This window comes from Peromyscus leucopus, chromosome 2, assembly GCF_004664715.2.
Source record: "Peromyscus leucopus breed LL Stock chromosome 2, UCI_PerLeu_2.1, whole genome shotgun sequence".
NCBI classification, from domain to species: Eukaryota; Metazoa; Chordata; class Mammalia; order Rodentia; family Cricetidae; genus Peromyscus; species Peromyscus leucopus.
This window is the reverse complement of record NC_051064.1, coordinates 31843271-31866263: the sequence shown is the minus strand read 5'-3', so window position 1 is coordinate 31866263 and position 22993 is coordinate 31843271. Positions and strand designations below refer to the sequence as shown.

At 42.5% G+C, this 22993-nt stretch overlaps 1 protein-coding gene and 1 pseudogene across 1 annotated transcript; both read left to right on the top strand.

Moving 5' to 3' along the window:
• Nucleotides 1-927: 927 nt before the first annotated feature.
• Nucleotides 928-3391, top strand: LOC114681582 (alpha-1,3-mannosyl-glycoprotein 2-beta-N-acetylglucosaminyltransferase-like). Its single transcript, XM_028855157.2, is given in 3 exon segments — nt 928-1803; nt 1806-1916; nt 1919-3391. Coding segments are annotated over 3 exon segments (1317 nt in total). The 5' UTR covers nt 928-1232; the 3' UTR covers nt 2554-3391.
• A 16051-nt stretch (nt 3392-19442) lies between these two features.
• On the top strand, nt 19443-22156 carry LOC114681580 (annotated as a pseudogene).
• The last annotated feature ends 837 nt before the right edge of the window (nt 22157-22993 follow it).

The following is a 22993-nucleotide window of genomic DNA, read 5'->3' as shown; positions in this document are numbered from 1 at the left end:
AAAATAAATGTGTATTTTAATGTGGCTTAACACAAACTATTGAAGATTGTTTTTCTCATCCTTAGTTCTTTTTTGTTAAATATGTGTATTTTTATGTGTATATATGTGTTTATGTGCATATGTTTTATGGATGCCCACAGAGGCCAGAGGAAAATGTTAGGTCCTCTGGAGCTAGAGTTAAAGGGAGTTGTAAACTGTCTAATGTGAATGATGGAAACTTGTAGTGGTTTGAATGTAATTGGCCCCATAAGCTTATAGGGAGTAACACTATTAGGAGAAGTGACCTTGGTGGAGTAGAGATGGCCTTGTTGGAGGAAGTGTGTCATTATGGGCATGGGCTTTGAGGTCTCATATATGCCTAGTGTCTCAGACCATTTACTGTTGCCTGTGGGTCAAGATGTAAGAATCTCACTCAGCTTCTTCTCCAGAACCATGTCTGCCTGCACACCACCATGTTGCACCATGATGATAATGGATTAAAACTCTGAAAATACAAGCCACCCTAATTTATTGTTTTCTATTATAAGAATAAAAACCAGGCTGCGGTGCCTGGCGGGAGGGGGACAGGAACGCTAGGGGAGGGCCGGGCCGCAGGGGGTCGAGGAGGTGGGGCCTGCTGGCGGCGGGGACCCGGCCCCAGCCTGGAGCTGGAGCTAGGAGGGCCGAGGCTCCCAGCCGGCATCGAACCGGCTGGGTCCAGGTTCACACAGAAATCAGCCTCCCGGGCCATGTCGATGTCAAAGCCTGTTTCTTCTGAGCCCCAGCAGAACGCAAGTGGATCAGTGGATGATTGCTCTTGCCTGAGCAAGAGATGGCATAATACCTGGAGTCTGCCTATTGCAAGCCTCTGAGCTTTAGAAGCCAGCTGGATGAAGAGATGTAATAGACGCCTGGGAGGGACACTGAAGTCAGCAGTGGGGGGGGAGGGGCCTGGGCACACCCTTTCCCCCCAGACTCCTCCCTGACAGGGTCCACCCAGCCATGGACTTTGGACCTGGATAAGTGGAGAGAAGCTGTGCTTTGGTGGATCTGGTTCTCAGTTTTGGAAATGGAGTGTTAAGTGGGGCCTTGATGATCTTCAGGAGAGCAACTGAGAGAAGAAAAGCAAGGTACTTGGCATCTTCCTCGTCTCAGCCCAGAAGAATAAACCCTTAGACTTGGGGAAGTGAGCCAGGCAAGCCGAAGGCAGCCTTGAGCCCTCCCCTTGCCTGCCCTCCCCTGTGGGGGCCAGGATGCTGAAGAAGCAGTCTGCAGGGCTTGTGCTTTGGGGTGCTATCATCTTTGTGGGCTGGAGTGCCCTGCTGCTCCTCTTCTTCTGGACACGCCCAGCACCTGGCAGGGCCCCCTCAGACAGTTCTCTTGATGATGACCCTGCCAGCCTCTACCGAGAGGTGATCCGCCTGGCTGAGGACGCCGAGGTGGAGTTGGAGTGGCAGCAGGGACTGTTGCAGCAGATCGGGGAGCATTATGCTTTATTGAGCCAGAGGTGGAAAGTGTCCACTGTGGACCCTCCAGCCTGGCCCCACATGCCTGTGACCCCCTCACCAGCTGTGATCCCTATCCTGGTCATTGCCTGTGACCGCAGCACTGTCCGGCGCTGCTTGGATAAGTTGTTGCACTATCGACCCTCAGCTGAGCATTTCCCCATCATTGTCAGCCAGGACTGTGGGCACGAGGAGACAGCACAGGTCATTGCTTCCTACGGCAGTGCAATCACACACATCCGGCAGCCAGACCTGAGTAACATTGCTGTGCAGCCAGACCACCACAAGTTCCAGGGTTACTACAAGATCGCCAGGCACTACTGCACAACAAGTTCAAGTTCCCAGCAGTTGTGGTAGTGGAGGATGATCTGGAGGTGGCACCAGACTTCTTTGAGTACTTCCAGGCTACCTACCCACTGCTGAGAACAGACCCCTTTGGTGTGTGTCTGCTTGGAATGACAACGGCAAGGAGCAGATGGTGGACTCAAGCAAACCAGAGCTGCTCTATCGAACAGACTTTTTTCCTGGCCTTGGCTGGCTACTGTTGGCTGAGCTGTGGGCAGAACTGGAGCCCAAGAGGCCCAAGGCATTCTGGGACGACTGGATGTGCAGACCTGAGCAGCGGAAGGGGCGGGCCTGTATTCGTCCAGAAATTTCAAGAACGATGACCTTCGGCCGCAAGGGTGTGAGCCATGGGCAGTTCTTTGACCAGCATCTTAAGTTCATCAAGCTGAACCAGCAATTTGTGTCCTTTACCCAGTTGGACTTGTCATACCTGCAGTGGGAGGCCTATGACCGGGATTTCCTTGCCCGAGTCTATGGTGCCCCCCAGCTACAGGTGGAGAAAGTAAGGACCAATGACCGGAAGGAACTGGGGGAGGTGCGGGTACAGTACACTACTAGAGACAGCTTCAAGGCCTTCGCTAAGGCCCTGGGTGTTATGGATGACCTCAAGTCTGGTGTCCCCAGGGCTGGCTACCGGGGCATTGTCACTTTCCAGTTCCGGTGCCGGCGTGTCCACCTGGCACCTCCACAGACCTGGGATGGCTATGATCCTAGCTGGAATTAGCAGCATCTGCCTTTCCCTGCTGGGTCTCCTTGCCATATCATGAGTTGAGACAGGCATGCAGTCCCTGGGCTATACCATCCTGTCAGTGGTTCCCTCTTGGGTCTATAGATCTTCCTTTTTTCTGCTCCCACCCCCCCCCCAGTGGCATTCTAGTGCACAGATCATAAGATGAGGGTTATACTCCCGTTGTCAAGGGAGTCATATCAGGAGAACTATTGTGTGGTGTATTTGGGGGTATTGAACAAGAAACCACTGTGTGGTATGGGGACACTTGGGCTTGTTGGGGCCAGGATGTCCTGAGTTCTCCCGAAGGGCATCTGCAGAGAGCTTGGCAACTCCAGCTCTCTCCACCAGGCCTGTCAGTCCTGAGCTGGCTCCTGTCTGTGAGCCCACCTTATGTACCTACCCTTTCTCCACCTTCCCCCAGTGTGGGGCTGGGCTATGGAAGAAGGAATGGGTTTGTGGCCAAATGAGACTAACCAAAGAGGTTTCACTGTCAGGGTCAGATTGGAGTTGTTGGGGTGCCAGGGGTCCCTGCCTCCTGGCTTCTCTTATTGCTGACTCTCAGTGCTCTTTCCTGTTGCATAGCAGTTTGTGCTTGGGAGATGGGAGTGGAAAAGGAGAGCAGGCCTTCTCCTGGGTTAGAGCCAGCTGTCAAGAAAGGTGTCCGGAGGAAAGCCTGTACTTGGGCACCCCTCTTCTTGCCCATGGCCCCCTCTTTTCTGAAAATCAGTTCCCTCCATGTTGTTTGGGAGGATAAAGTGCCAGCCAGGTGGAAGACAGTGGACTGACTTCTGTGCCTCTTTTCTCCTGAGGTCTGGGATAGAGGCTTCTCCCCGAGGGGTGGCTCTCGGTGGCTGTCTCAGAGCTAAGTACACCAGTAGCTGAGACCAGGACATCTCTGACCCCAAACTAGCTCCTGTCCTGCCTTCCTAAGCATTCCCACATCTTTCCCGGCCAAGATGCAGGTAGCAGGTTGGAGAGAAATTTGTGTGTTTTTGTTTGTTGCCTGATCTTAGTCTCATGGAAGAAAAATGGAATCTACAGAATTATTTTCAAAAATAAAGTAAAGGCTGAATTGTCTGAAAAAAAAAGAATAAAAACCATAACTAAGATAGAAGTTGGTACCTGGGACTGAGGTATTACTATGATAGGCCTGACTATGTTTTTATTTGGAGGAATTGGACTTTGGTACTTTGAGTTAAGAAGGCAGTGGAATGCTTTAAGCACTACTAAATAGGCCATACTAGTATGGAAGACAATGGTGCTGAGAATAATTTGAAATGTGGGGGATTGGATCAGGGAGTTTCAGAGAAGAAAAAATTTTAGTATGTTGCGTAGAGATATTTCTTGTGATATTTTGGTAAAGAAGGCAGCTGCATTTGACCATTATCTGAAGATTCTGCATGAGGCTAAAGTGAAGATATTTGGATTAATTTCATTGGCACTGAAAATCTCAAAACAACCTAGTATAGACTCTGTCCTGAGTCTATACTGAGTCATGCTGAACAATGAATAAATAAATGTGGTACATATACACAATGGAGTACTACTCAGCAGAGAAAAGCAAAGATATGAGGTTTGCAGGCAAATGGATGGAACTAGAAAATATCATCCTGAGTGAGGTAACCCAGACTCAGAAGGACAAACATGTTATGTACTCACTCATAAGTGGATACTAGACATAAAACAAAGGATGACCAGACTGCAACTCACAACTCCAGGGAGGCTACCTAGTAAAGAGGACCCTAAAAAAGACACAGGGATCACCCAGCAACAGAGAAATGGATGAGATCTACATGAGCAAACTGGGGGTAAGGGGGGGTAATGGGGGGCAAGTGTCGGGAGAAAGCAAGCTTAGGGGAGCGGGAGGTCCCAGCTTGATCAGGAACAGAGTGGGAGAACAAGGAAAGAGACACCATGGGAATAGGAAGAAGCAGAGTGCTAGAGAGGTCCCCAGAAATCCACAAAGATACCTCCACTATGGCAATGATCGAGAGAGTGCCTGAGCTGACCTACTCTAGTGATCAGATGGCCGAACACCCTAACTGTCATAATAGAACTCTCATCCAGTGACTGATGGAAGCAGATTCAGAGATACATGGCCAAACCGCAGGTGGAGCTCCAGGAGTCCAATCGGTGAGAGAGAGGAGGGATTATATGAGCAAGAGATATTGAGACCATGATTGGAAAAAGCACAGGGACAAATAGTCAAACTAGTGGAAACACATGAACTGTGAACCAATAGCTGAGGACCTCCCATGAAACTGGACCAGGCCCTCTGGATAAATGAGAAAGTTGATTAGCTTGAACTGTTTAGGAGGCCCCCAGGCAGTGGGACAGGACCTGTCCTTGGTGCATGAGCTGGCTTTTTGGAACCTAGGGCCTATGCTGAGACACTTTGCTCAGCCTTGGTGCAGGGAGAGGGGTGAGGAGTGGACCTGCCTCACTGAATTTACCAGGCTGGGCTGACTCCCCAGGGGAGACCTTGCCTTGGAGGAGGTGGAAATGGAAAGTGGATTGGGAGGGAATGCTGGGGAGTGGGAGGAGGGAGGATGGGAATCTATGGCTGATAAGTAAAATTAAATTAATTATAAAAAATATTTATTAAAAAAAGAAATGGAATAAAAGGAATGATGACATCAGGGCAAGATCCCACTCAGCTAAGTTTCCAGCTTGTAAAAACTAATTAAAGAAAAGCTTAGAACTGAGTATGGTGGTTGTACACCTTTAATCTCAGCACTCAGAAGGCAAAGGCGGGTAGATCTCTGAGTTTGAGGACAGCCTGGTCTACAGAGCTAGTTCAAGGACAGCCAAGCTTAGGCAGTGAAGGTAACCATCAAAAATAGAAAGTTGATAAAGATGTAATTGAACAAGTGAGCCATGTTCCAGCCCCAGAAACCACATAACTTAGAACTTAGCAATTTTGGCTATTTGGATCTGGCTTTAGAGTTAGGGATAGAAGAAAAGTGTTATGGAATTTGACTCTGTGACTAAGGCCTTTGTTGAGGCCAGGCATGTGTCAGGGATGTCCCTGAATAGAGATCTTGAGAAGCCATTGCTAAAGTTGTGAAGGTGAAGCCTGGATTGCCTTGGAGACCCCAAGATGTTAAAGGTGCCAGAGCCATGGGATACCTGCCAAGGAATGCTGCTAACAGGGAGTGGAAACAGCCCAAGAGAAAAAATTGTGTTGTAATCAACAAAGATGAAAGGAGTTGGAGATCTGACGAGCATTTTGACATCAAACATGGAGATGCAGAGTTTGGAGTTTGTCCAGTAGCATTTCCTCATGCTCCCTTCCCTATGTTTTGGAATGAAAATGTATGTTCTATGCCATTATACATGAGAGATTTGTGATCTGCTTTTTCATTTTATAGGGCATTACAGTTAAGAGGTTTCATGAATCTCAGAAGAGACTTTGAACTTTGAACATTAAATAATTGTTGAGACTGTGATAGACTATAGGAATTTTTTAAGTTGGACTAAATGTATTTTTCACTATGGTATTGGTATCGAGACCAGAGAGTAGAATGTGGTAGTTTAAATATAATTGACCCCCATAAATTCACAGGGAATGGCACTATTGAGAAGTGTGGTTTTGTTGGCATTGGTGTGACCATGTTGGAGGAAGTGTGTCACTGTGGAATCAGCCTATGAGGTCTCATATATGCTCAAGCCATGCCCGGTGTTTCAGACCACTTCTTGTTGCCTGTGGGTCAAGATGTAAGAACTCTCGGCTCCTTCCCCAGCACCATGTCTGCCACTATGTCCCATCAACATGAAAATGGACTACACCTCTAAACTGTAAGCTAGCCACCCCAATTAAAAATTTCCTTTATAAGAGTTGCCATGCTGTCTCCATGATGGGTAAGGTGACCTGCTGACGTCCTATGCAACCCAAGTCAGAAGCTCATTTTTTAATAAAAGGGGGACCTGCAGGGCCCTGGCCCCTGTTTTGGGTAACTGTTGCCTTGCTTGCGGACCTTGACCTTGATATCCTCCCAATGCTAATTCCCTTCCAGGTTCCACCCTCCTGAATGCTTAAGGGATGTTCCTTGTCTGTGTATCCTGAATAATGGGCGTTAACAGCTTAGATGCAAAATTGTAAAACATCAGTAGCAAACTTCTGCCCTCCGGGGTCCTCCTATTGTGCTGTAAGCCTGTAATTAAGACCTCCTACCCCCTTCAAGAAATGACATTCGACATTTAAAATTTTATATATATATATATATATATATATATATATATATGTGTGTGTGTGTGTGTGTGTGTGTGTGTGTGTGTGTGTGTAATTGAATGAATACTGCGAATGTAATCTATGAATACCACAAATGTGATTAATATCATGAGTGTAAGTAATGAATATCATGGGTGTAATTTTAAAAATAAATAAATAAATAAATAAATAAAAATTTAAAAAAAAGAATTGCCATGCTCATGATGTCTCTTCACAGAAATAGAAACCCTAACTGGGACAGAATTGATTTCCAGATCTCTACAAGAGTAGCAAGTGTTCTTACTCACCGATTCATCTCTCCAGCCCCCTCAGACTCAGTATGTAATGATTCTGCTCAGACAAGAATATAATCCTATGTCAACAACCTTTAGTGGTCTAGGAGCAGGGAAACAATTTTAACTAGTTTTCCATCTGTGTGCCAGGCTTCACTAAGCCAAGGCTTGGGGCTAATAAGCAACATACAAAGAGGTGTCATTGCACTTGGATATTTTCCCTTTTCAGTATTTTAAAACTTACTTGAAATCTATATTTTGACATCAACATAGTAAGATTATTCACACTGGGCCTAGATATCACAAGACATTGGTCAGATTGTGCTGACTAATCTTTGTAGGATGAACCTCTCGCCTCTACTCAATTACTGTCCTCCATGCTTCCAACCATATCCCATACTCTACACTGCAAGGCCACTGCTTCTACCTTACTCAACTCAATCCATATCCTTTAAATACCAGTCTGGTTCTTGGAGTTATTTAAGTGTACAACTCTTGTGCTGTCAGCATGGTTAGACGACTTCATACTTGTTAAAATGCACTAATTCATTTTGCTTTCAAAATTGCCAGTTGGATGGCTGTTATGAGAACACATGTCTTATAGAGTAGAAAACTGAGAAACCAAGATGTTGGGAATTTCCTCAAGGCAACACCCATGTGGTGTGCCGTGGAACCTGATTCACAGACAGGCATCTAGCTCAAAACCTGGGAACCCTTGCTAAACTCTAATTTTGCACACAGATAAAGGATCCTCCCTGTAAGACCCAGAAGTCCTTTCAGAGTTTTCAGAAGTGTGTGAAATGAATGCAACTCTCTTCTTCAAACACACAAAAAGGCAAGTTTGGGTAGCAGTTGAACCTTAGGTGACATTTTATTGAACTTCATGGTGATTGAGACAAGTGCTCTTTCTCTGAGGTATTGCTGCTCTCTTAAAGAAAACCATTAGTACAAAACCACAAGGGACTGGCAGAAACAGAGCTCTGTTTGCACAGCCATCAATAATGCTGCAAGGAACAGGAATCAATCCTACCCATTTTGATAGTAAGACATACTTTATATTTACATGCATTAAAGTTAGCAAAACACTTTATAACACTGAAAATCTACAGACCATGTATACCATTTTAGGCAACTTGGACTTTTAATTAGCAAGTAATATCCTCCTTTTATGATTACAACTGAAAAGTCTAGTGATTCTACTAAACATTTGTATCTCTAAATTCCAGAGAGAAGGATATTTTGCTTTGACCAAGAGTAAGCTGTAAGCACTGAGGCCAGCTGAAATAAACAGGGCCAGAAGACACCTAACCCAACATGGTCTCTCAGTATTTATTTATTTATTTATTTATTTAATTTTTTATTTGTAGCTTAAAGTTTGCAAATTGTAACAGCAGACTTAACCTTCTAGTTCTTTAATTATCTAACAGACATTTAATTTAAATAACAGTTAAATTATAGAGGGCTAGGCCGGGCGGTGGTGGCGCACGCCTTTAATCCCAGCACTCGGGAGGCAGAGCCAGGCGGATCTCTGTGAGTTCGAGGCCAGCCTGGGTTACCAAGTGAGCTCCAGGAAAGGCGCAAAGCTACACAGAGAAACCCTGTCTCGAAAAATCAAAAAAAAAAAAAAAAAAAAAAAAAATTATAGAGGGCTATTTTTCCTATATTAAAGATGACGAGGTCAATCTGAATTCATTTATTTGGCTCTTGTATTACACTTTATTCTATACCCTTCTAACATCTCCTCCGTGCTGACTAGTCTAACAAGGCTTTTAAGCAACCAGAAGTCTACAAGGCCATTTGTTGGTCTGCTGAGGGCAAACACATCCCATTCCTAGGAGATACAGTTCACATATTGTTAACTGGTACTACATTCTCAAGTTAAATTTATTCTTTCCAAATGGAATAGATGCATGCTGAAATAACTGAGAGGCTTAAGGATTTGGGAACAGAAAATTTAAAGGAATAAATCAAGAAAATATTACAGAAATGTTACTTAGAATGAAAATGAGAGTTTTCTGTGGTAAGTTCTTAAAGGTGCTAGAGAAAACAACTATATCTAGAACAAATATAGTTACATCAAATCACATTTTTGATGCTGACAGAGTCAAATCATGAAGCTATTTTTTGGAGGTGAAAGTCTCTTCCAAGAAGGCAAGGAGAAAGAGAACATCAGCAGCCCTGAATTAGAGGAGTGCCTTGGTGCTGACAGGGAACAATGCTGTACACATAGAAAAGGTCACTAAGTCTGGGTAACTTACAGGGCTGGGTTCTTCTGGGGTACCTGATAAACATGGTTCAATGTCTAATGCAGTGGTTCTCAACCTATGGCTTGTGACATTTTGGGGTGACTGAACACAACCCTCTCAGAGGAGTCTCATATCAGATACCCCACATACCAGATATTTTTATTATGATTCTTAACAGTATCAGAATTACAGTTATGAAGCAGTAACAAAAATAATTTTATGGTTGGAGATCACCACAACATGAAGTATTAAAGGGTCACAGCATGAGGAAGGTTGAGAACCACTAGTCCAGTGCTTGCTGCAGTGGTGCTCATGAATGCAAAGATACCATCAGGGACAAGACAGCACTGGCAAGCACCAGAGGAACAAGAGAAAGCAAGTGGTCCAGTCCAGCACTTTGAGTTTCATTCTTCCATCAAATGCTAGGCAGGAAAGTCATAGCCATGGGTCCATAAGGAAAAGCAACCCTACCAACAGAAGCTCTTATGTTGGCTAGGACTGGGCTGAAACAAGTTTGGGAACAGGGAAGCCACCCTCAGGATAAAGGAACCCTGGGGCCAATGGAGTAGAAGGGAAAGTAGAGTATGGTTCTGTGAACACAGCAGTTCAGCCATCTTCAGGAAGAGAAATGCAAACCAAATTTTCCCAAAGTTGCTTCTGCTATACTTCTGATGCAAGATCCAGCCTCTTAGCCCTTAGCTGTTCTTTTGAAGCTCAATTTATTTTTTATTGAACCCACACAGAAGAGCTTTTCTCCTTTATATGTGGTAACATTACCAAATTCTAAAGAGCAGGTGGTTATAATTAGTTGATCTAGATGCATGTTTCCTCCTTACTACAAACCATGTTGTAAAAAAATGTTTTATTTCTTCTATTCTACTCCAGAAAGCCACACATTTCACCCACTCACATCTGAGTCAAACTGGCAACATGTTTGTTTCTTTCATTATTAATGATCAATAGTTGTCTGTTAAAACACATGAGCTCCATCCTTGCTTGTAGAGGAAAAACCTAACAGCATGTGTGTAAGCCTATGAGCAATGACACTGGCTGACCAGCCTTCAAGCAGTCACCAGTAGGCTACATGGAATCACCAGCATAGTGGTCTCTCTGCAGAAGTGTAAGACAATAGCTGACTCTGAAAAAAATATGACTTATAGTTAAACACTGTTTATTGCAATTTATTTTTAACTTTTAAAAACATGTTTAAAGACTAAAGTTTTCTGTTTATGGCATGTTTAATTATATGTAATATATACATATATAATTTATGGTGTGTTTAATTATATATCTTATACATAAATAATTTTATAAGTTAATATATAATTATATATATAAACACAACATAAATATATATGCAAAGGGAAAAAATGGGATACTGAATTCCATATAAGCAGACTGGAAGACCTACCTAGAGACTGAAGAGCTAATTTTATCAAGTTTTAAACCTTAAGGTTTAAGGCAAATTAAGTACATCCTTTCCTGCAGTGATTTTTTTTCCCCATGCTCTTTATAGTCTATTGTAGGTGAACACTGCCCTCTTTTGGCAAATGTTCATATTGACATGTGTTTTGTTGGGGGTTTTTGTTTGATTTTGGTTTTGTTTGGTTTTTGTTTTGTTTTATTTTGTTTTGTTTTGTCAGCATGACACAAGCTAGGGTCATTTGAGAAGAGGAATCTCGGTTGAGAAAATGCCTCCATCAGATTGCTTGCAGGCAACTCTGTGGGGCATTTTTACGATTTATGATTCACGTGGAAGGGTCCAGCCTATTGTGTGTGGTTCCACCCCTGAGGTGGTCCTGGGTTATATAAGAAAACAGGCTGACAGGACAACCCATTCTCAGGTGCAGGCCACACCAGCCAGAACAGGTAAGCTGCCTACACTCTGACTACCTCCACTCTCTCAGTACCCACCACCACACTATGCTAATTCCCTCCTCATCACTGTGTCACAGCCTCCAACATGGGTGGAGACCTCCTATTCCACCAAAGGCCAAGCCAGCTGCCAAAAGTCCAGGTAGACTGCTTACCAACACACCTCCCCCCACTTTTTTGGTACCCCCCCCCCATTCCCAGTAATTCTTTCCCTCTTTGTTACCTTGTCCCAGCTGCCAAGTTAGGCTGAGACTTCCTGCTCAACTGCCACACCAACTGCCAGAACACCAGTCCCCACCTCAGGCAGAAAATCCCTGCTCAACCACAGGACACACAGTCCAGAAGACCATAAAGGAAACAGAAACCAAAGAACAAAACAACTATCCAACAAAGACAAACTCAGAAATTGACAGTTAGGGCTATATTCACTCAAAACTGAGATGCCTAGACACCAGTGTAAGAATACAATCAAAAAAAGCCAGGGTAATATGTCACCAACAGAGCCCAGTTATCCTACTACAGCAAGCCCTTAATATTCCAACAAGAAAATAACCTTAACATCAACTTTATGAAGATGATAGAGATCCTTAAAGAAAAAGTGAATAAGGGTTGCAGAGATGGCTCATTGGTTAAGAGCACTGGCTGCTCTTCCAGAGGATGTGGGTTCAATTCCAAGCACCCACATGGTAGATTACAGCTGTCTGTCACTCCAGTTCTAGGAGGTCTGACACCCTCATGCAGACGTATATGCAGGCAAAACACAAATGTATGTGAAATAAAATTAGAAAAACAACTTAAAAGAAGTAAGAAATCCCTTAAAGAAACTGTAGAAAAAGACGAACAAAAAATTGAAGGATATGAATAAATCCCATAAAGAAAGCCAAGAAAAAAACAGTGGAAGAAAATGAATAATACAGTTCAAGACCTGAAAATGAAAATAGAAGCAATACAAAAAAAAAAAAAAAACTGGGGGGAATTCTGGAACAGCAAAATCTAGGTAAGCAAACAGGAACTATATAGACAGACAGAATACAAGAGATGGAAGAGAGAATTTCAGGCAATGAAGATACCATAGAAGAAATAGATTGGTCAAAGAAAATGGTAAATCTAAAAAAAAAAATTATTGGCACAAAGCATCCAGGAAATCTGGGACATTATGAAAAGACCAAGCCAAAGAATAATAGGAATAGAAAAAAGAGAAAACTCCCATATCAAAAGTCCAGAAAATATTTTCAACAAGATCATAGAAGAAAATTTTCCTAACCTAAAGAATAGATGCCTATAAAGGTACAAGAAGCATATAGGACACCAAATAGATGAGACTAGAAAAGGAAGTCCCCTCACCACATAATAACCAAAACACTAAACATACAGAATATTTTAAAGAAAAAAAAGAATATTAAAAGCTACAAGGGGAAAACAGCAAATAACACATAGAGGTAGACCTATTAGAACTATACCCTATTTCTCAGTGGAGATTCTAAAAGCCAGAAAGACCCAGGCAGATATCATGAAGACTCTAAGAGACCACAGATATCATTCCAGAATACTATAACCAGCAAAATTTCAATCACCATAGATGGAGAAAACAAAATATTCCATGATAAGTCAAATCCAAATGATATCTATCTACAAATCTAGCCCTACAAAAGATATTAGAAAGAAAACTACAAATGAAAGCATAGGAAATAGATAATCTCACACCACTAAAACCAAAAGAAGGGAAAGATACACACATACACACACACACATGCACACGCACACGCACATGCACACGCGCACATGCACACACACTCTATCACCACCAAAACAAAACAAAATTACCAGAATTAACAATCATTGGTCATTGATATCTCCCAATATGAATGGACTCAATTCTCTAATTAAAAAGACACAGGCTAACAGAATGGATACAAAAACAAGATCTATCCTTCTGCTACAGGCAAGAAATGAATGTCAAAATCAAAGATGGATTATCTCAGAGTAAAGCATTGGAAAAAGATTTTCCAAGCAACTGGACCTAAGGAGCAAACTGGTTTAGACATTCTAATGTCTAAAAAAATAGACTTAAAACCAAAAATAAAGAAAAGGCATGAAAGAAAAAAATCCACCAAGATGATCTTTCAATTCTTAACATCTATGTTTCAAACACAAAGGTACTCATGTTTGTAAAAGAAGCATTTCTAAAGGTTAAATCATATATCAACCCTTATGTATTGATAGTGAGAAACATCAATAACCCACTCTCACCAATAGACAGGTCATCTGGACAAAAACTAAACAGAGATACATTGGAACTAACAAACATTATAAACAAAATGGACCTAACAAGTATCTACAGATTTCACCCAAACACAAAAGAATTTACCTTCTTCTCAGCACTTCACAGAACTTTTTCAAAAACTGACAACATACTCAACCACAAAGCAAGTCACAAGAGATACAATAAAATTGAAATAAACCCCTGTGTCCTATAAAACCATTACAGATTAAAGCTAGATTGCAACAACTGAAACAACAGAAAGCCTACAGTCTTACAGAAACTGAACAACTCTCTCCAAAATGACTACTGGGTGAAGGCAAAATAAAGAAATAAATTAAAGACTTCTTACAATTCAATTAATATGAATTCACAGCATACCCAAGCTTATGGGACACAATTAAAGTAGTGCTAAGAGAAAAGTTCATACCACTAAGTGCCTACATAAAGAAATTGGAAACATCTTATGCTAGCAAATTAACAGCACACTTGAAAGCTCCAGAATAAAAAGAAGCAAACACACCCAAAAAGAGGAGATGGCAGCAAATAAACTGAGGGCTGACATCAATAAAATAGAAGCAAAGAGAACAATACAAAGAATTAATGAGACAGAGTTGGTTCTTTGAGAAAATCAACAATATAGACAAACCCTTATCCAAACTATAGAAAAGATAGAGAAGGAATATCCAAATTAACAAAATCAGAAACAAGGGGGTACATAACAAAAAACAAAAACAAAAACAAAAACAAAAAAAAAAAAAAAAAAAACTGGCACTGAGGGAATCCAAAGAATCATTAGCTCATACTTTAAAGACCTGTACTCCACAAAATTAGAAAATCTAAATGAAATGGATAGTTCTCTAGATATCACTCACCAAAGTTAAATCAGGTCAGATAAACAATTTAAATAGACCTGTAATCCTCAAGAAAGTAGAAGCAGTCATTAAAAGTCTCCCAACCACCCCCCTCCCCCCAAAAAAGCCCAGGGACAGACAGTTTTACCACAGAATTCTACCAAACTTTCAAAGAAGAGCTAATACCAATACTCCTCAAATTATTCCACAAAATAGAAACAGAAGGAACATTTTCAAATTCATTTTATGAGGCCACAGTCACCCTGGTACCCAAATCACACAAAAATTCAACAAAGAAAAATAATTTACAGATGAATTTCCTTCATGAACATATATGCAAAAATACTCAATAAAATAATCACACCAAATCCAAGGATTTATCAAAAAAGAGCATCCACTATGATCAGGTAGGCTTTATCCCAGAGATGCAGGGATGGTTCAAGATATGAAAATCAGTCTATGAAATACAAACAAACTGAAAGAAAAAAGCCACATCTCATCTAATCAGATGCTGCAAAAGCTTTTGACAAAATACAATGCCCTTCATAATAAAAGTCTTGGAGATATTAGGGATAAAGGGACATACCTAGAGCTCACATCAAGTTAAACGGAGAGAAACTCAAAGCAATTCCAATAAAATCAGAAACAAGACAAGGCTGTCCACTCTCTCCATAGCTATTCAATATAGTACTTGAAGTTCTAGCTAGAGCAATAAGACAACTGAAGAACATCAAGGGGATACAAATTGGAAGTCAAAGTATCATTTGCAGATGATATGTATATAATGTATGCAGATAGTATTCATAAGCAATTTCAAAAATTCTACCAGAGAACTCCCACAGCTGATTCCCACAGCTAATAAACAACTTCAGTGAAGTGGCTGTACACAAGATTAACTGAAAAAAAATTAGTCTTTCTATATACAAATGACAAATGAGCTGATAAAGACATCAGGGAAACAACATCCTTCACAATAGCCACAAATAATATAAAATATGTTGTTGTAACTCTAACCAAGCAAGTGAAAGACTTGTATGACAAAAAAATTCAAATCTTTGAAGAAAGAAAATGATATCAGCAGATGGAAAGATTTCCCATGCTCAGAGATTGGTATGATTAACATAGTAAAAAAAAATGCCCATCTTACCAAAAACAATCTACAGATTCAACACAATCCCCCTTAAAATTCTAACACAATTCTTTACAGACTCTAAAAGGACAATACTCAGCTTCATATGGAAAACAGAAAACAAAATAGGTAGTTAAAAGAATCCTGTACAGGGCTGGAGAGGTGGCTCAGCAGTTAAGAGCACCAATTGCTCTTCCAGAGGACCTGAGTTCAATTCCCAGCAACCACATGATGGCCCACAACCATCTATAATGAGATCTGGTGCCCTCTTCTGGCCTATAAGCATATGTGCAGATAAAACACTGTATACATAATAAATAAATGTTTTTTTTTAAAAAAAAAAAAAAAAAAAAAAAGAATCCTGTACAATAAAAAAAAACAAAAACAAAAACAAAACCTATTGGAGGTATCACTATTCTTGATTTCAGCTGGTCCTACAGAGCTATATATAGCGGCAATTAACAAGGCAATTCCACATAGTTTATCTGGTAGTTAAAAGAGGTTTATTTCAGGGTAACTTACAACCAACAAAGGGGTCAGTTATAGGATCCAGGAGAGGTGGGTACAGTCCAGCATGGTTCTCTGGAGAACTCTTACTTGGTCTGCAATCCAGCATCTAGAATCATGAAGAGTCACAAAGCCTTCGACCTACAATTTGTCCTGCTTGCATGATGTGCTAGGGTAATGGTGCCTTAGAACTTGTGGGAGTGGCCAACCAATGCCTGGTCCAACTTGAGGCCACACTATGAGAGGGAGCCTATACCTGACACTACCTGCATGGTCAGGAACAAGAGACTGGACAGTCCAGAGACCCAGGATAGAACCAAACAAACATGTCTAGGGAAAAAAATTCAATGAAATGACTACTGATAATATTTCTCTATACTCATAGATCAGTGCCTAGCTCAATCATCATGAGAGATGCTTCATCCAGCAACTAATGGGAACAAATACAGAAACCCACAGCCAAACATTAGGCAGCACTCAAGGCACCCCACAGAAGAAGGGGAGGAAGAATCATAGGAGCCAGAAGTATTGAGGACACCAGGAGAAAACTGCCCACAGAGTCAACTAAGTGGGGCTCATAGGGGCTCACAGACACTGAAGCAACAATCATGAAGCCTCTATGGGTCTGAGCTATGTCCTCTGCATATATGTTATGGTTGTGTAGCTTGATGTTCTTATGGAAGTCCTAACAGTAGGAATAGGGAGTGTCTCTGACTTTTGCCTGCTGTTGGAACCTTTTTACTTCCTACTGGGTTGCCTTGTTCAGCTTTGATATGAGGGTTTTATGGTGATATTTTATTTGTACTGAAATGTGATTTTATTTGTATGTTAATAAATAAAGTTGCCTAGAGATCAGAGATCAAAGCCAGCCATTAGCAGAGTCAGGCGATGGTAGCACAAGCCCTTAATCCAATCACATGGCAGGCAGAGTCTCTGGGTGGTCAAGGACACAGCCAAGCATAATGACACAAACCTTTAATCTCAGTACCAACCATAGAGACCTGGAGGTCTGTATAGACAGGCAGTGACGAGGAAGTCATGTGGTTGGGTGTAGAGCCAATGAGAAGGCAGAACAGAAAGGCAATAAAAAGACAAGTCAGACAGGAAGAAGCTCTCTCTCTCTGGGGAAGCTACTTCTGGTGGTAAACTAAAGTTAGTCATGGTTATTACTCTGATCTCTTTGGATATATTCTCTGTATTTGGCTCTGTGTTTCTTATTTACTAAGACTGTTTAGAAATTTGTCTACAGGGTTTCTGCCTAGTCTTACTGTAACTTGTTATGCCCTGTTCAGTGGATGTCCCTGGGAGGCCTGCTATTTTCTGAAGGGAAATGAAGGAAGAATGGATCTTGAGGAGAGGGGAAGGGGTGTGTGTGAGAAGAGTAGAGGGAGGGGGAACTGTGTTCACAATGTAGTGTATAAGAGAAGAATAAACAAAATAATTTTTTAAAAAGAAGATTCTCTTCCAGAGCACACTTAGAAACCTTTAGACTGTTTAAGTTCATCTGGGCATGTCAATTTTATCACTAAGTTCATCCCTATCCTTTGTAAATTTGTCAGAGATGCTAAGCATAAGTGACCAGCATCATCATTTTCCTTATTTTCCCAAAACTGTCAAAAGTTTAATATAAAGAGTAAACAAATCTGTTGCTGCCCACATCTGGTAGATCAGTTCACTTATCTCTTTAAGTTTGTAAAATAGTTCACACCATGAGTTTTTAGTGTTTCTGAGCTCCTGGGAGAGGCTTCAGTAACTGTAGAGACTTTGATAATTATAGGTGTTGACAAATTGAAAAGCCTATTCCAGATACTTAAAAGATTCATCTGTATACTTCTCTTGCTCTAGAACCTCTTCTTGTACCAAAATCTGCATTAGTTACTTTCTCTAGAATAGAACTTGTAGAATGAATATATATATATTAGAATGACTTACAGGCTGCAGTCTAGCTAATCCAATGATAGCTGGCTGTGAATAGAAAGTGCAAGAATGCAGTAGTTGCTTAGTCAATGAGGCTGGGTGTCTCAGCTGGTCTTCAATATTTTCTGAAATCCGGAAGGAGTTAGAAAGAGCAAGGCAAGAGCAAGAGGAGGTGGGCTTTTCCAACTCAAATGATCTGTATTTAGGGTGTGTCTTCCCTTCTTGAGATCCAGATTAAAGGCCACAAGATATACTGGTAAATACTGGCACAAATATTACAGGAGTAACCAAATAGTTTCTGAATCAATGTAAGGCTCACTCCATCAGATAAAACCCATACCTGACACTGTTAATGAGGGAAGAACCAGAGACTATAAAGGTCATGGGCCTAGAGGAAAACCTATTACTATTATTCTGGAAAGGAATGTAGTAATACAATGACTACTAATGACATACTACTATACCCATAGATCAGTACCTCATACAGCACACATCAGAGGAGCTTCTTCTTGCAATAGATAGCAATTAACATAGAAATCCACAACTGGACAATGTCCCAAGAGTGTGAGAATTTGGAGCACACAGTCCTAAATGAGATGACTTCATCAAACCCCTCTTCTCAAGTCTCCAGGGTCTATATAAAAGAGGAAGCAGAAAAATTATAAGAGCCAGATGATGGATGATTCCAAGGAAATGGTGTCTTCTGGACACAATAGCGGATGTACATAATGAACTCACCATGACTGTGGCAGTGAGCAGAATACCTGCACATGTTCAAACCAGGCAAATCCCAGCAAAGAGAAGGAGAGGTGGACACAAAGTCTCCTCCCTAACCAAGAAGCTATTTGCAATTATTACCCACTAGCAAAGGGAAATCCATTTTCTCCAATGGAATGTCACTGGTTATATCAACCCCACTCCAGAGCAGGACCCATACCAACACAAAACAAAATCCATGATTTTTGGAGGGATTTTCTGTTTCATTTTTACTTGTTGTTTGGGTCTTATTTGTTCTTTTCTTGATTATTTTGAATTGTGAAGGATTTATTTGATTTTTATTTTGTTTTTCAGAGATAACATTAAGTTCATGGGTAGGAAGGTAGGAGAACTTGGAAGGAGTTAGGGGATGGGAAGGAACATGTTCAAAATATAGTCTATAGAAAAAAATTTAAACTAGATGTTTTAAAACAATATTGTCTAATTATGGTTTCCCTTCCTCCAACTCTTTCCAAATCCTTCTCAATTCACCCTCACTCAAATTCACACTTTTCTTTTTCTCTCTTATTAGAATACAAATTAGCATCTAAAAGATAATAAAATATGGTAAGATAAAAAGAAACAAACTGGAATAGGATGAAGCAAACAAACTACTAGGAGAAAGGAAGGAAGGAAGGAGGGAAGGAGGGAAGGAAGGAAGGAAGGAAGGAAGGAAGGAAGGAAGGAAGGGAGGGAGGGAGGGAGGGAGGGAGGGAGGAAGGAAGGAAGGAAGGAAGGAAAAAATAATGTCCATACAAATCATTAAGAGACAAGCAGCTTTCAAAAGTGCCATTGAATTCATTTTATACTGGTCACCTACTGCTGAGTATGGCCTCTGTCCTTAGGAGTGTTTTGTAAGAGAGGGACCTGGGGCAGAAGGGGACCCAAACCAGGCTTGTGTTCGGTGTCTTGGCGGGCCTGGGGTTCTGATGTGGTCCCCGGGGGCAAGAGGCCCAGGCCCCAACTGGGGGGAGACCTGGCAGGCCTTCTGCCGCCCGAGTGGGAGGAGGATGAGGAGCGCATGTCTTTCCTGTTCTCCGCCTTCAAGAGGAGTCGCGAGGTGAACAGCACCTACTGGGACAGCAAGATGGGCTTCTGGGCGCCATGCTGAGCCATAGACACTGCCAAGGGATAGTGGGCCTGAGTCTGCGGGACTTGCAGAAGGCCTTCCACCGCAAGGGCAGTGTCCCTCTGGGGCTGGCCACGGTGCTGCAGGACCGGCTGTCGAGGCGAGCTGCAGCAAGAATCAGACTTCATGGCCAGTGTGGACAACAGCTGGATCTCCTGGGTGGTTGTTGGAGTCTTCCAGCTGAAGCCCCTCAAGTAGACTCTTTTTAATATGCTGGGGGGTAACAAAGTTCCAGCTGAGGAGGTGCTCGTGACTGTGGAGCTGCTTAAGAAAAAGGCTGAGGAGTTTTGTCGCTTGTACCAGAACTCGCCCCTGTCCTCCCACCCTGGGGTGGCCCTGTCAGAGCTGAGTACTCAGTGTGTCACTCCTGCCCAGACGAGAGGACCTTCTACCCGGTGCTGCGGCAGCTGCAGAAGAAGAGTCACGGTCTTGGAACAGAATGGAGAGAAGATTGTGAAGTTTGCCAGGGGACCACATGCCAAAGTGTCTCCTGTCAACGATGTGGATATTGGGGTCTACCAGCTGATGCAGAGCAAGCAGCTTCTCTCTCGAAAGGTTGAGTCTTTATCCCAAGAATCTGAGAGGTGCAAAGAGGAAGCCTGCCCACCATGCCGAGCTGGAAAGAAGCAGTTGGCACTGAGGTCTCTCAAAGCCAAGCAGAGGACAGAGAAACGCATTGAGGACCCACACGCCAAGCTGGACATTGTTCAAGGCATCCTGGATCGCATCTATGCTTCCCAGAAAGACCAACTGGTTTTTAATGCTTACCAAGCTGGTGTAGGAGCCTTGAAAATCTCCATGAGGGATGTCACAGTGGAGAAGGCAGAGAGCCTTATGGATCAGATCCAGGAACTGTGTGATATGCAGGATGAAGTTTCTCAGACTGGCTGACAGGGTAACCAATGGTTTAGATTTTGCCAGTGAGGAACTGGAAAAGGAGTTGGACATCATCCTTCAGGACACCACGAAAGAACCTTTGGAACTTCTCAACAACCCCTATAAGACACTTTATACCAATAGTGTGCCTAAGCCTAAGATCTTCGATGCTGAACTTAAGGCTGAACTTGAGAAACTGTCCTTATCAGAAGAAGGTTTGCAGGTCCTAAGCAGTAAATCTCCAAAAAGGCAATTGGAGCCGACTTTCTAAAGCTATTGCAGGAATTCAAGGGAAGGACCCTCGTGTAAAAGAGGGACAGCCTTGTGTGTGTACATAGTTATTTAATGAGACCCACTGAGAAGTTGTTAAGGGGTGGAAAGAACCACTCGGATGGATCTGGATGCTGCCACTCCTGACAGGACCGATACAGCTCCTGGAAGTCATGCTGTGAAGGTGTGCTCCCAGCTGCTGTCATGGACCTCCCTTCTCGTCTTTATAGTGCCACAATTTATACAATTCTGTGTTTGACCGTCGTCTCTGATAACCTGCAATTCTCGCCATTGGCTCCGTTAGGTTTGTCTTCACCCACCAGCTTCGTTCCAGCCAGTGAAGGTGAAAGGTTCGCAGCTTTGCCCATCAGAGCCAGCCCTGTCTTCCACTCCTGAGGTTTTGAAAACCAAATTTTGTTATCTGCAATGCCATTTAAACTTTTCCCTGTCCTCTGCTTTGTTGGAATTAAGAATGAGAGTCAAACAAGTTTTACTCAGAGACCTAACAGCTGAATGTCTGGAGAAACCTTGTCCACAAAATGTTTCTCTACATGCTTTGTCAAATTCTCTAGGTGTTCGTGCTCTGAATGGTTCAGGGTCATGGCAGTTGCGAGGATGGCTTGTGTCGTTGGGGGTCATAACCTCTTCCATCCTAGGCAGAAGCAGATCTGCTGATGGGGGTGGGGAAAGGGTTAATCTGTCTTTTGAACCTGAGCAGGAGAAACCCAAGTCAACCCCATGGTGTAAAAGAAGCTAAGTTTTTGCTTTGGCCCCATCATAACTTATGTGTGTTTTCTGGAACAAGCCACATGGTGCCACATTCCCTGTTTCTTGAGCCTGACACTCACTGCAGGCTCCCTATTAGGGTCTGGAAAGCATTTTACCTATATCCAGCACTCAAGGCAGGGGGCCTGAGCCAGGATGTGCAATAGGAGGAGGTGACCCTGACCTGTGTGCTGCCAAGGGCCCTGCTCTGCCCTGCACCTGCCTCCTGCAGGCTCATCTTCTTTCTGTGAAATGCAGGGCAGGCAGGAAAGGGTAGGTCCGAATGCTCAGATGGCAGCATGGAGAGGAAAAATGACAGCCACACTGCCAGTTTGCTGTCCAGGATGATGACTGCCTGGATCTCTTTGCACTGCCCCTCTTGCCTTGAGGTAGCACAGAGCAGAGGGGGAGACTTTGCTTCCAGCCAGGAGCATGAATCACTGTTCAAGGAGTCTCTCCCACTCAGCTTTGGCGGACGAAAATATTGGGGCTGAAGAAAAACAATCACTATTTTTTTTTTTTAAATCTGGTAAATCATTAAAAGAGAAAAACACTAAAAAAAAAAAAAAGGTGTTTTGTATATGCAATGAGACTCCATTTAAGAAAACTAATATTTGCTTTGTGAGTGGTTATCAATTAAAGATAGATTCTGAGTAAGAGATAGGGCCTTGTGTCTACTTCCCCTCTCAATTCTGGGATCCTATCTGGCTTAGACTCATGCAGGGACTGTGCATGTTGCCACAAGGCTCTGTGAGTTCATATGTGCATTTGTCCTGCTGTGTTTGGAAGGCCCTGTCTCTTTGTGTTCTCCATTCCCACTGGCTCACATAGGCTTTCTGCCTCCACTTCCACAAACTTCCCTGAGCCCCAAGTGGAGACAACCTTGATGTAGACAACCCATTTAGGACTGAGTGTGCCAGGTGTTTCACTCTCTGAACATGTCCACCTGTGGGTCTCTATATTTTTCCCATCTACTGTAGGAGGAAACTTCTCTGATGCTGGCTGACCAAGACACTGATCTATGAGTGATACAGAATGTCATTAGGAGTCATTTTATTGCTACATTCCTTTAGCAGAACAGTAGTATTCAGATTTCCCTTAGGTCCATTGATGTTCTAATCTTAGGTCGTTGATTACCCGATCAGTATCAGGTATGGTTTTATCTCATGAACTGGGCCTTAGATCCAACTGGATAATGGTTAGTTACTCCCACAGGCTTTGCACAATTATCAAATGTTGTTTCACACCAAATTCTAGACCAATAGTTTAAAAAAAAATCACCTTGCCACCTATCCCTTCTACCCAATCTCTAAAACCACCAAGGCATGTAATTCTCTGCTTGTGGTT